The 12895-nt window shown below is 36.3% G+C and overlaps 1 protein-coding gene across 3 annotated transcripts in view; it reads left to right on the forward strand.

Moving 5' to 3' along the window:
* FAM118B (family with sequence similarity 118 member B) overlaps positions 1–12895 on the forward strand; it is a 62506-nt gene that overhangs the window by 38664 nt on the left and 10947 nt on the right. For all 3 annotated transcript variants that reach the window (XM_037841908.1, XM_037841911.1, XM_037841909.1), the window contains exon 3: positions 3294–3546. In XM_037841908.1, coding sequence (XP_037697836.1) covers positions 3294–3546 — 253 coding nt within the window. The remainder of the gene's footprint in view (positions 1–3293; positions 3547–12895) is intronic.

Here is a 12895-nt window from a genome sequence, read left to right on the forward strand (position 1 = left end):
TAGGCTCATAACTAAAATCTTTCCAATTTTTCAAATACTGCCCAAAGTTTTGCATTTTAAAAAACTTCCATAACCAGTAACCAAATAGAACACTTGAACAATACAAATGTAGTAACACACTACAAATTTAAACAGATGCTTAACACTTATTATATATTTGAGTACCACACCAATTAATTAAACAGGCATTAAACACTGTACCTAAGTAACAGGCAGTTAACAGTTAAACAGGCATACTTAATTTCATTAAATACGAATTAATTGTTGTATTACTTGTTTTTCAGGAGTTTAGTCAGCAGACAAAGTGTCAGGACAGGGCGTTGAAGCCCAAACAGAATGGTACTCAGAAAACAAAGGTGTGGAGGTCAGAGCAAAGGGGATTGTTCTGAAAGCGGGACCCAGGGCCTCAAGCTCAGGTCCATGGGACTCGAACTGCTGTACTAACTTCCCGATCCACTTTTACCTTGATGACCTGCTCCCGCAGTCAGATGTCCGGACTTGGAACTGGAAACTGTTTCTCTCTTTGAAACTTTTTAAGGCACTGAGGGCTGTAGTGCTGGCAGAGCAGAGAAAAACCAGTTGCCAAGCCTCCAGAGTAAAAAAGTCCTAGTGGCCACAAAAGGCTTGATTACTGTGTTCACCTTTCCTACCAGGGCTCCAGAACTTTGAGCAGCTGTATTCCTTGCTTCTTAGGAATCTTTGTCCCTTCATGGTTACCAAATTGATACCAAATAAAAGTGGTGGGTTCTCTCCCAATGTGCATAACAACCAATCCATGACACCCGAGTTTCAAAGAGAGAAAGTGTTTAACGCTACACACAAAGCAGGAGATTAGATGGCCTTTGGGCCCCAAAATCTGTCTCCTTGAGTCTAAAGCATTTAGAGTTGTTATGGAATCTAACAAGGGAGTATGGAGTTGTTACCATTACAATAATAAGTATAAACAAGGGTAAAACTAGGCTAGAATAACCATTACAATAGAAAGTATAAACAAGGCTGAGACTAGGCCAGAATAACCTTTACAATAGTTAAGTATAAACAAGGGTAAGACTAGTGAGTTTCAGTAATTTCAGATATTAACTTCTGCCTATTCTACGATATACAAAGAAAAATGTCTATATAATGATTCAGTAATCATAATAATTTGTTAATTCTTAATTTCTCAGATACACTAACTGCTTCTAACACAGAGTTACAACTCCTTCTTTTATCTTACCCCACCTGCCACTCCACCTTCAGAGGTGCCTGAACATTCCCAAGGACTGTTGCTTTACAGTGTTGACTTCTGTTGTCTGCTGCTATCTTTTCCCATTCTCCTCCTTAAAGATTTGTCTTAAAAAAAAAAAAAAAAAAAACTTTTCTGTTATTTGGTAGTTTTAGGAAGGACCAGAAATTAAACACTGCTGCTAAATGTTTCCTTTTTAACTGGAATTGTTAAATTGGTAGAAATTATAGCTTAAATCTGTATATGGTAAAAAATTTACATAGTACAGCAGTATAAAGTGAAACATCAGCGTTCCTTATTCTCCCCAGTCATGCTCCCTGGAGTTAACCACTATTTACAATTCTTGGGAATGCTTCTAGAAATTTTCTGTGTATGTGTGTATCCATGCAGTTACAGTTCACTGTCTTGATTCCCCTTAACTGAAACAAATTTTTTCTATCATCTGCGTCTAATATCTATTATAAGTCTTTTCCAGTAGACTAAATATTCAGGGTCAAGGACTCCATCTCATTCATGGATAATCACTAGTGCCTTGCATAGTGCCTGGCACTTAATAGGTTTTTCTTAATTGTTGAATGATTGAATCCAGAGTTTGGGGATAGAAAAGGTGATTCTAGAGTTTGTTCCCCAAAACCAGGTTTCCCAAGACAAAAAGTGACATATCTTTTCGTCTTGCATTTCCTAGGCCACTGAAAGCGGATACCAGATTGGCTTAAACAGTAGCAATTTATTAGCTTACCGTTTGAGGCCAAAAAAATGTCCAGATCAAAGCATCATCAAGGTGATGCTTTCTTCCCAAAGACCGGCTGCTGGCGATCCATGGCTCCTTTGCCACATGGCAAGGCACATGATAGTGGCTACTGGTCTCTCCCTTCTCTTCTGGGTTTTGTTACTTTCAGCTTCTTGCTTCCCTGGCAGAAAGTCAGGGAACTCTCTCTCTGTGTGTTGATTCCATTTATAAAGGACTCTAATAATAGGACTAAGACCCACCCTGAATAATGTGGATGATACCTTAAGTGAAGCAGTCTTATCAAAAGGTCCTACTTGCAGTGGGTCCACACCCAAAGGATTGGATTAGATTTAAGAACATGTTTTTCTGGAGTACATAAGGTTTCCATCCATCACACTTAGTTTTTATCAAAATGCTGATCTCTTTCCATTCATTTTTTATCATCATTTGGACAAAAGATTAGAAAAGGCAATTTCTTGGATAAAAGCATACCATTAGCAAAAATCAAACGGAGGAAACATATTTCAAATAGGGATTTTAGCATAGTGTTCAGGATGAAAGGGAGAAAAACAAAAAACCAAAACAACAAAAACTTGTATTCATGCTATTTTACATATAAGCTTCAGGACAAAAGTCTACCTATGTTTATCATGGTGAAAAGGGAATGTTTTCCATGTCATATCCTTTGACTAGTTATTTCTTTGTTTTTTATTTAGGTTAGTGAGATTCCTGTGTTTTGAGAATTCTAATAGTCAGTTTTGTTTTCTCCTTTTGCCTGAGAATATCTAGAGCAAAACTGTGGCCAGATTTCTTCCCATATTTGACTATGTCATGCTTAGTTTTATCTTAATAATGTTTATAAAATTTGGGGTTAATTTTTTTTATTGTCTTTCATTTCGTGTTTTATGTTTCTCAGTAATAGGAACTTTTGCCATGTTTTGTCATATTTCTCTATTTCTGGAATCGAAATCAAACAGGTATTTTTAAAACTTAATGTTGGTTTAAAATGTAATTTATTAGGCAGAACTTTCTGCTGAGCTGTAATATAGTTGGATCTTTTTCTGATGAGAGGGTTTTCTTGGGTGGAAAGGGCTATAAAGGAGAAAGTTGATTTTGAGATTGCTTTTTAGGATTCCCATAAAATAGGTTTGTGACTTTGTTTATCAGCAGGCACCAGTACAGTTTTCTGGTCTTTCTGCTTAAGCTACTTTGGGGAGATGTCAGTAACTGCTCTTTGTGATCTTTCCAGCTATAAACCCACGGTTTTAGTTAAAATAAGCTTTCCATGATTGTATCTGTTGTATGTTCTCAGTCCTCTCATTTGTTTTACATTTGCAGGAAGCTGCTTCCCAGCTTGAAAGCAAAGAAGCCTCGGGAACTCGTGCTGGTGATTGGCACAGGCATCAGTGCTGCAGTTGCACCTCAGGTTCCAGCCCTAAAATCCTGGAAGGGGCTGATCCAGGCCTTACTGGACGCTGCCATTGATTTCGATCTTTTGGAAGATGAGGAGAGCAAGAAATTTCAGAAATGTCTCCATGAAGACAAGAACCTTGTCCATGTTGCCCATGACCTCATCCAGAAACTCTCTCCCGTGAGTATCCCCCTGAGTGCCATGGCATTTCACATTTCTTAAAATCATGACTAGCATGCTGGATGTATAGTCACTTCTGGCTTGTCGATTTGCATCACATTTGACTCTTCTACAAAACGTCTGTTTATGGACCCAGTTCAGGATAGTGCTCTTGACCCCTTTTCACTTTGGTTGTGTGTGTAAGTGTAATGATGTCAAGGCCTTTATGTGTATAAAAATGAGACTCCTCTGTCCCTTTATCATTTTCTTAGGACTATTTTTGTTGGTGATCATTGATTTGCATTTACTTTTTCCACATTCGTTGCTATAAAAGCTATGTTCTCTAACATCCATGCCTTTTAGGGAACCTCAGAAATATTGGAGATACTATCATTGTATGGATAAAGTAGAACCAGTTTTTAATGTTCTTCTGAAAGGCAATCACTCAAAAATATTTATAAGTAATTTTAGTCTCATTTTTCTGTCTTGTTTTATGTTATCAAACGGAGTAGAGTAGCAACATAGTACCTCCTGAAATAATTAACGGGCCTCCTTGTCTTGCTTTGTCTTAAAATTTAAAAAAAAAATGAGCATTCACTTGAGATATTTACAGACAGTTGAGTCACTAAAGCATGTTCTAAGTCTTAATAAGTCGAGGTCACTTTGAAAAGAATATAATTCTTAGATATTAAAAAGTCAGTTCTCAGTGATGAATTTTTTTTCCAGGTCTTGGAGCTACTAGAAAGAGACGTCATTCATGGTTAACCTAAAAGACAAACATTTAAAAGTAATTTTCTCCTGGTTTGTGACTCATTACATAAGCTTAGGGCTTTTTACTTATTCTCATTCCCTTACCCTTAATTGAGACAAATTGTTAGTAATCTAAAGCAGCATAAAGAATTAATAGATTTGAAAGAGCTCATGAGCCCCACCACCTCATATCATATACAGAAATTAAATTTATTAGATCAAAGACCTAAATCAAAGAACTAAAACTAAAATTTTTTAGGAGAAAACATTGGTGTAAATCTTGGATTAGGCAGTGATTTCTTAGATATAACACAAAAAGGAAAACCAACAAAAGAAAAAAAAAGGGTCTAGAATATATGAATACATGGGTATATATATTTAAGAATGTATAAAAGAACTGTTTTAACTCAAAAATGAAAAGGCAATCCAATTAAAATTGACAAATGATTTGAATAGGCTTTTCTTCAAAGAAAACACACATAAGGCCATTAAGCTCATGAAAGATGTTCAACATTACTGGTCATTGTGCTGGTTTGTATATATTATGCACCCCACCCCCGAAAAAGCCATATTCTTTAATGCAGTCTTGTGGGGGCAGACATATTAGTGTTGATTAAGCTGGAATTCTTTGAGTATTCCCATGGAGATGTGACTCAGTCAGCTGTGAGTGAAACGTTTGATTGGATAATTTCCATGGAGGTGTTACCCGGCCCATTCAGCTGGGATGTTAATTGGCTCAGTGGAGTCCTGTAAAGGAGTTCACAGACAGAAGGACCTTGGAGCAGCTGTGAGTGATATTTTGGAGAGCAACTGAGAGTGACATTTTGGAGAAGAGCTGGAGCTGAGACAGAAATTTTGAAGACGGCCATTGGAAGCTGATGGAGACATTTTGGAGATTGCCATTTTGAAACACAGCCTGGGAGCAAGCAGATGCCAGCCACATGCGTTCCCAGCTAACAGAGGTTTTCCGGACGCCATTGGCCATCCTCCAGAGAAGGTACCTGTCCTGGTTAGCTAATGCTGCTGGATTGCAAAACACCAGAAATGGGTTGGCTTTTATAAAGGGGGTTTATTTGGTTACACAGTTACAGTCTTAAGGCCATAAAGTGTCCAAGGTAAGGCACCAACAATAGGGTACCTTCACTTAAGGATGGACATTGGTGTCTGGAAAACCTGTTAGCTCAGAAGGCACGTGGCTGGCATCTGCTTGCTTTTAGGTTGCATTTCAAAATGTTGCTTTTGGGGTGTTTTGTCCTCTCTTAGCTGCAGCTCCTCTTCAAAATGTCACTCTCAGTTGCTCTCCAAAATGTTGCTCTTAGTTGTTTTCTGGTCCTTCTGTCTGAGAACTCCTTTAGAAGACTCCAGTGATCCAATTAACACCCACCCTGAATGGGTGGGGCAGCGCCTCCATGGAAATTATCCAGTCAAACATTTCACTCACAGTTGATTGAGTCACATCTCCATGGAAACACTCAATCAAAGGATTCCAGTCTAATCAACACTAATACATCTGCCTCCACAAGATTGCATCAAAAAACATGGCATTTTGGGGGATATAATACATCCAGACTGGCACAGTACTTAGTTGTTGATGCCTTACCTTGGACACTTTATGGCCTTAAGACTGTAACTGTGCAATCAAATAAACCCCTTTATAAAAGTCAATCCCAACCCTTTTTAGGTTCTAAAGAATTGGGGTAGCTGGTGGTGGATACCTGAAACTATCAAACTACAACCCAGAACCCATGAATCTCGAAGACAGTTGTATAAAAATGTAGCTTATGAGGGGTGACAATGGGATTGGGAAAGCCATAAGGACCAAACACCACTTTGTCTAGTTTATGGATGGATGTGTAGAAAGGTAGGGGAAGGAAACAAACAGACAAAGGTACCCAGTGTTCTTTTTTACTTCAATTGCTCTTTTTCACTCTAATTATTATTATTGTTATTTTTGTGTGTGTGCTAATGAAGGTGTCAGGGATTGATTTAGGTGATGAATGTACAACTATGTAATGGTACTGTAAACAATCGAAAGTACAATTTGTTTTGTATGACTGCGTGGTATGTGAATATATCTCAATAAAATGATGATTAAAAAAAAAAAAAAAAAAAAAAAAGTCAATCCATTTCTGGTATCTTGCGTTACGGTAGCATTAGCAAACCGGAACAGTCATTAAGGAAGTACATATGCATATCTAAACCACAGTGAAATGATCATTTCACACCATCTTAAGATGGCTGTAATAAAAAAGACAGACATGTTGGTAAGAACGTGGAGAACTTGGAACCCTTGCATCAGTTATGGGAAGCAAAGTAATACAGCCACTTTGGAAAACAGTTTGGCTATTCCTTAAAAATTTAAACAGTAAACCGTAAGAATCAGTAATTCCACTCTTAGGCATATGCATATGAAAATGGAAAAACATGTTCACACTCAAACTGTATACACAAATTTTCATAGAAATATTACTCATAATAGTCAAAAAAGTTGAAACAACCCGAATGCCCTTCAGCTTATGAATGGGTAAATAAAATGTGGTTATATCCATACAATGGAATATTATTCAGGCATAAAAAGGAATGAAGTACTGATACATGCTATAGTATAGATGAACTTTGAAGATGTTATGCTAAGTAAAAGAAGCCAGAGATAAGAGGGTGCACATATTGTATGATTCCCTTCTTATGAAATTTCCAGGATAATAACTGGGGGCAGTGAGGAATGTGGAGTGACTGCTAATGGGCAAAGGATTTCCTTTGGGGGTGATGATAATGATTTGGAATTAGATTGTGGTGGTAGTTGCACAACCTTGTGAATGTTCTAAAAATCACTGTATTGTATACTTTAAAAGGGTGAATTTATGGTATGTGGATTATATCTCAGTTTAATCAGAAGGTATACAAACATTTTAATTGAAAGTGCTAATAAAATTTTAAATTTCTTTTTAAATTTCAGAATTCTTCCCAACTCATTTTATGAGGTCAGTATTGCCCTGATACCAAAATCAGACCAAAACATCACAAGAATAGAAACGACAAGCCAATGTGTCCTATGAATATGCACACAAAAATCTTTAGCAAGATACTATCAAACTGAATCCAGCAATACGTAAAAAGAATTGTACCCTATGACCAAGTGGAATTTTTACTAAGAATACAAGGTTGATTTAACATCTGAAAATCAATTAATGGAATACATCATTTCAATAGAATAAAAGCAAGAACCACATTGTCTCAATATATGCAGAAAAGGCATTTGACATAATCTAGCACCCTTTTAGAAAACAGTCAACGAACAAGCAGTAGAAGGAAACTACCTCAACCTTATAAAGGACATTAAAAACAAGCAAACAAACAAAAACCCCCACAGTTAACATACTTAACAGTGAAAGACTGAATGCTTTCCCCTTGAAATCAGGAACAAGACAGGGATGTCCACTCTCACCACTCCCGTTCAACATTGTATTGGAGATTATAGCCAGGGCAAGAAAATGAAATAGAAGGCAATCTATTCACAGATGACATGCTCTTGTACGTAGAAAATCCTAAGAAAGGCACTTAAAAGTTATTAGAACTGATAAACGAGTACAGCATACAAGATACACGATCAGTATACAAAAATCAGTCATATTTCTAAATACTTTCAATTAACAACCAAAAATGAAATTAAAAAACAATTCCATTTACAGTAGTGCCAAAACAGTTAAACATAGTGTTATGGTTAATTTTATGTATCAGTCTGGCTAAGTTATGGTGTCAAGTTATTTGGTCAAACACTGGCCTAGTTGCATGTTGTAGGTATTTCGTATATGGAATTAGCATCTATAATCAGTTGATCTTTAGTAAAGATTATCCTCAATAATGTGTAAGGTGCTCATCCGGTCAGTTTGAGATCTTAAGAGTGGAACTGAAGGTTCCAGGGATCAGAAGGAATTCTGCCTCAAGATTACACCCTCCATTCCTTTCTGCGTTTCCAGCCTAAGGAGTTTGGACACAAGACTTCAATATCACCATTACCAAATTTCTAGCCGCCTTATGAAATTCAGACTTGCCAGTCTCCACGATTGCATGAGCCAATTCCTTATAATAAATCCCTTCTTATGTTTATATAAGGACTCCATATACATACCTATAGCCACACACACACATATATACATCCTGTTGGTTTTGTTTCTCTGGAGAACCTTGAGTGATACACTTAAGAATAAATTTATGAAAAGTACAAAACTTACAATCTGAAAATTACAAAACATGGTTGAGGGAAATGAAAGATCTAAATAGGAAAAATCCCATGCTCATGGATCAGAAAACTTAATATTGTTAAGATGGCAGTAGTGCCAGTAGTTTCCTAGAGCTGCCCATAACAAAGTACCACAAGCTGGGTGGCTTAAAACAACAGAAATTTAATGTCTGACAGCTCTGAAGCATAGAATTTGAATCAGAGTGTCAGGGCTGATCTCACTCTGTAGGCTTTATGGAAGAACCTTCCTTTCCTCTCCCCTAGCTTCTGGTGGTTGCTAGCAGTCCTTGGCATTTTTAGCTTGTAGCTGCATTACTCCAGTCTTTGTGTTTGTCTTTACATAACCTCCTTCCCTTCTTCCCTGCATGTGTATCTGTGTATCTCCAGAGCTCTTTTTTTAAGGGCCCCAGTTATTAGATTTAGGGCCCACCCTAATCTGATACGGTCTTATTTTAACTTGATTGCATCTGCAAAGACCTGGTTTCCAAATAAGTTGACATTTACAGGTCCCAGGGGTTAGAAGTTCAACATTTGTTTTGGGGAGAAACACTTCAACCACATATGCTTGGATTGATCTGTGGGTTCAGTGTAATCCCAATCATAATCCCAGCCAATTGCTTTGTAGAAACTGATTCTAAATTTCTTGTGGAATTGCAAAGGACCTATAATGGCCAAATAATCTTGACAAAAAATTACAAAGGAGGAAGACTCACACTTAACTGATATCAGACCTTACTACAAAGCAACAAAAAATCATGACAGCATGACACTGGCATACTAGCACTAGAATAGATATATACATCTGTATAGAATTAAGAGTCCAGGAATAAAATCGTATGTCTGTGGGTAACCAGTTTTCAACAGAAGTGCCAAGTCCATTCATTGGGAAAGAATAGTCTTTTCAATAAATCATTCTGACAACTCAATAACTAAATGCAAAAAAATGAAGTTCTACCTCTGAGTCACAGCGTATACAAAATTAACTCAAGATGTACCAATGACCTAATTATAAGAGCTTAAATCGTAAAACTATTAGCAGAAAACATTATGTAAATCTTCATGACCTTCAGTTTGGCAATTGATTCTTAACTATGGCACCAAAAGCATGAGCCACAAAAGAAAAACAGATAAATTGAACTTGATGAAAAGTAAAAACTGCAACAAAGGACACTATCAAGAAAGTGGGGGAAAAAAAAAACCCACAGAATTGGAGGAAATTTTTGCAAATCGTATCTGATAAGGGTATAGTATCCAGAGAGATAAAGAACTCTTTACTACTCAACAATAAATCAACACAATTAAAACAGTGTTTAATTATTTTAATTATTTCTCCAAAGAAGTTAAACAACTGGTCAATGAGTGCATGAAAAAATGCTCAACATCATTAGTCTTTAGGGAAATGCAGTTCAAAACCACGGTGAGATACTACTAGGAGGGCTCATCTTTTGTATAAGAAGTCCTGTTACAAGCCAGGACCTGCCTTGTTGCCATGCCACCCTATATTCCTGACTGTAGCCCTCACTAATCCATTAAAGTGGTCTACTGAGACTACAAGGCATGATTCTGCTATGTGGGTTAGTTATGATGGAGAGTTATAAGAAGATTTGTCAGTGTCAATAAAGGTACACTAACCAGATGTATCAAACTGGAGCCAGTAATTGTCTGTGGATGGAGATTTATTATCAATCTTAAAATACAGTTGTGGATTGGTGTCACTTCCAGGACAGTAGTGATTCTCAAACTTTCTGCTCTCAAGATTCCTATATACTCAAAAATTGACTATCCTAGTTTTTGTTTATGTGGGTTACATTGATCAATATTCACTACATTAAAACTAAAAACTGAGAAAATTAAAAAATATATATTAATTCATTTAAAAATAACAAACCTATTGCGTGTTCACATAAACAACATTTTATGAAAAAAATATTTTCCAAAACAAATAAATTAGTGAGATGAGTGGCATTGTTTTACATGTTTGCAGATCTCTTTACTGTCTGGCTTAATAGAAAACAGCTGGATTCTCATATCTGTTTCTGTATTGTCTTTTGTGTTAATGCTGTTTTAGTTGAAATGTGTGAAGAAAATTCAGTTTCAGATTTATAGTTGTAAAAAGGAGTATTTTAATAGTATTTCAGAAAATTGTAGGCATTTTTTATTGATAACAGCACCAAAAGTCAACATGGAATCTGAAATCATATCAAAGAACTTTTCCTATTCTGTTGCATTAAAATCCATTGGTTCAGCTTGCATTTTGAATGAATCTTTGACCCATACATGATTTTGTAACATCATTCATTGGTCATTTGAAAATATTGGTTCATTCAGTTACACAGATCTTCCAGGTATTGACGTTTCATTTCACAATATCCAAAAAATTGCATTTATTATTATTATCCCCACCAATCTTGTCAGGAAAGTATTTGGAAGTTGATAACTCATAGTGGCAGATAAGAGTTTTGTAAAATTTAAAATTTTACTTGAATGGTCAGATTCTATCAGTGGCAACAGTGTCAGTTCTCCTTGAAGTGACAGGCTCTTTTCATTCATTTTCCAGAGAACTGTCATGAGCATACCTAATTCTAAATAACCATAATTTGTCAGTCAGTCTTCCAGGTAAAAATGGTGTTTGATGGAAAAAGCAGCTAGTTCAGCTCACAATCATCACACAATGGCTTTTCCTTGAGGCAACCACCAGACTGCAGTATGTGGCAGAGGTGCTTTATGCATACTTCCTGTTTCGTCATGCGTTATATTTTAAAAATGTGTACTGAAGGATCAAGGTTTAACACAATTAAATATTAAGTATGGCAACAAGTCATCATTAAGGACATTCTCAAGTGGAACTGCATTTCTTTTCTTACGGGAAGCCATTGGAGGTGGAGAACACAGTGATTACTGATACAGTTGGGTTCCACTGCGTTGGTTCATGCTAAGGCACTAGCGGTTTACCCACCATTGTGTTTTGCACCATCACTGCAGATGTCAGCACAGTTTAAAGTCAAATTTTGTCTTAACATTATTATGAACATAATTTTGACTTTGTGGATCCCTTCAAAGGTTCTTAGGGACCCCCAGGGTTTATGGACCACATCTTGGGAACTACTCCAATAAGGGGATATGTAAGAAAAAGTACAAGCAAACCAAAGGGAAATTAAAAAAAAAATGAGTCATTTGGGGAAATTTGAACACTAAATATTTGGTATTAAGGAATATTAAAATTTTTTACGTCTGATGTCAATATTGTGGTTATGTCTTGTTTCATATATAAAGGGGCGTCCTTATCGTTCAGGGAATATACTGAAGTAAGTATCAATGAAATGATAAGATGTCTGGGAATTGGCTTCCAATAATTCAGTGAAGAGGAGGGAAGGGTGGGGAAGAAGGGAGTTTAAGCTCAACAAGATAATTGTTGAAACTGGGCAATGTGTACATGGGGCTTTTTATACTCTTCTTTTCACTTTTGTATGTCTTTGAAAGTGTCCATATTTTTTTAAAAAAAGAATCTAACATTCAGTGGTGATAGGGCAGCCCATCTACTGATCCAGTGCCACCTAGTAATGAAGTGACAGTGTGGATTCAATGCAAAGGGCTTTGGTTTCGGAATCAGAAAGATTCTGTCATTTAAATGCATCAGGACCCTGGGCACATCACTTAACTTCAGAAGGTGTTTTTGAACCTGGAAAACTGGAATAATATACTCACCTCATGAGGTTTTGTGTTTTTAACCTATCTGGAACCAGAAAGATAGGAGTTAAAAGTGTAGAGAGAAATGAAGTAACATTGGATTCAGTTCAGTGTTTTAAATGAATGGGAAATGTCCTTAGAAGTTATGTGGGATTTTCACATTTCTCTTTGATCACTGAGCCTCCTTGTTTATGTTTTCATTCCTTTTTCTTTGCTTATAGAGGCCACTGATAGAAAATTTAGTTTTAAGACAGACAACATTTAAATCTGAGGAAATCAATCCAGCTACAAAAACCTCTTTCCTTCCTCTCAATCTGTATATAAGATTTAATCATTTAAAGAGATAGGACTAAAAGATATGGAGCTATAGATAAGTGACTCAGAGAATTCATTTCCAGATTTTAACCTTTTGTATTTCTTTACTTAGAAACAGGAAAATATATTCCTTACCCATGATTACCTGGTTGTAAACTCAAGCCTTTTTATCTGTGTATGTAATAATTAAACTGATGGTAGAAAATAGTGTGTATGAGATTGTATGTGTGTATGAGTCAGAGTAGAAAACAAAGTTATACAACACAATAAGGAAGTTCTTAAGGTCACTATTTTCTTTAATTTTAAATTTAATTTTACTTTTTGGAATAGGTTATTGTTTATAAACAGTGCAGAAATCAAAACAGTATAACTAGATTT

The sequence above is a fragment of the Choloepus didactylus genome, chromosome 6 (assembly GCF_015220235.1).
Source record: "Choloepus didactylus isolate mChoDid1 chromosome 6, mChoDid1.pri, whole genome shotgun sequence".
Classification (NCBI taxonomy): Eukaryota; Metazoa; Chordata; class Mammalia; order Pilosa; family Megalonychidae; genus Choloepus; species Choloepus didactylus.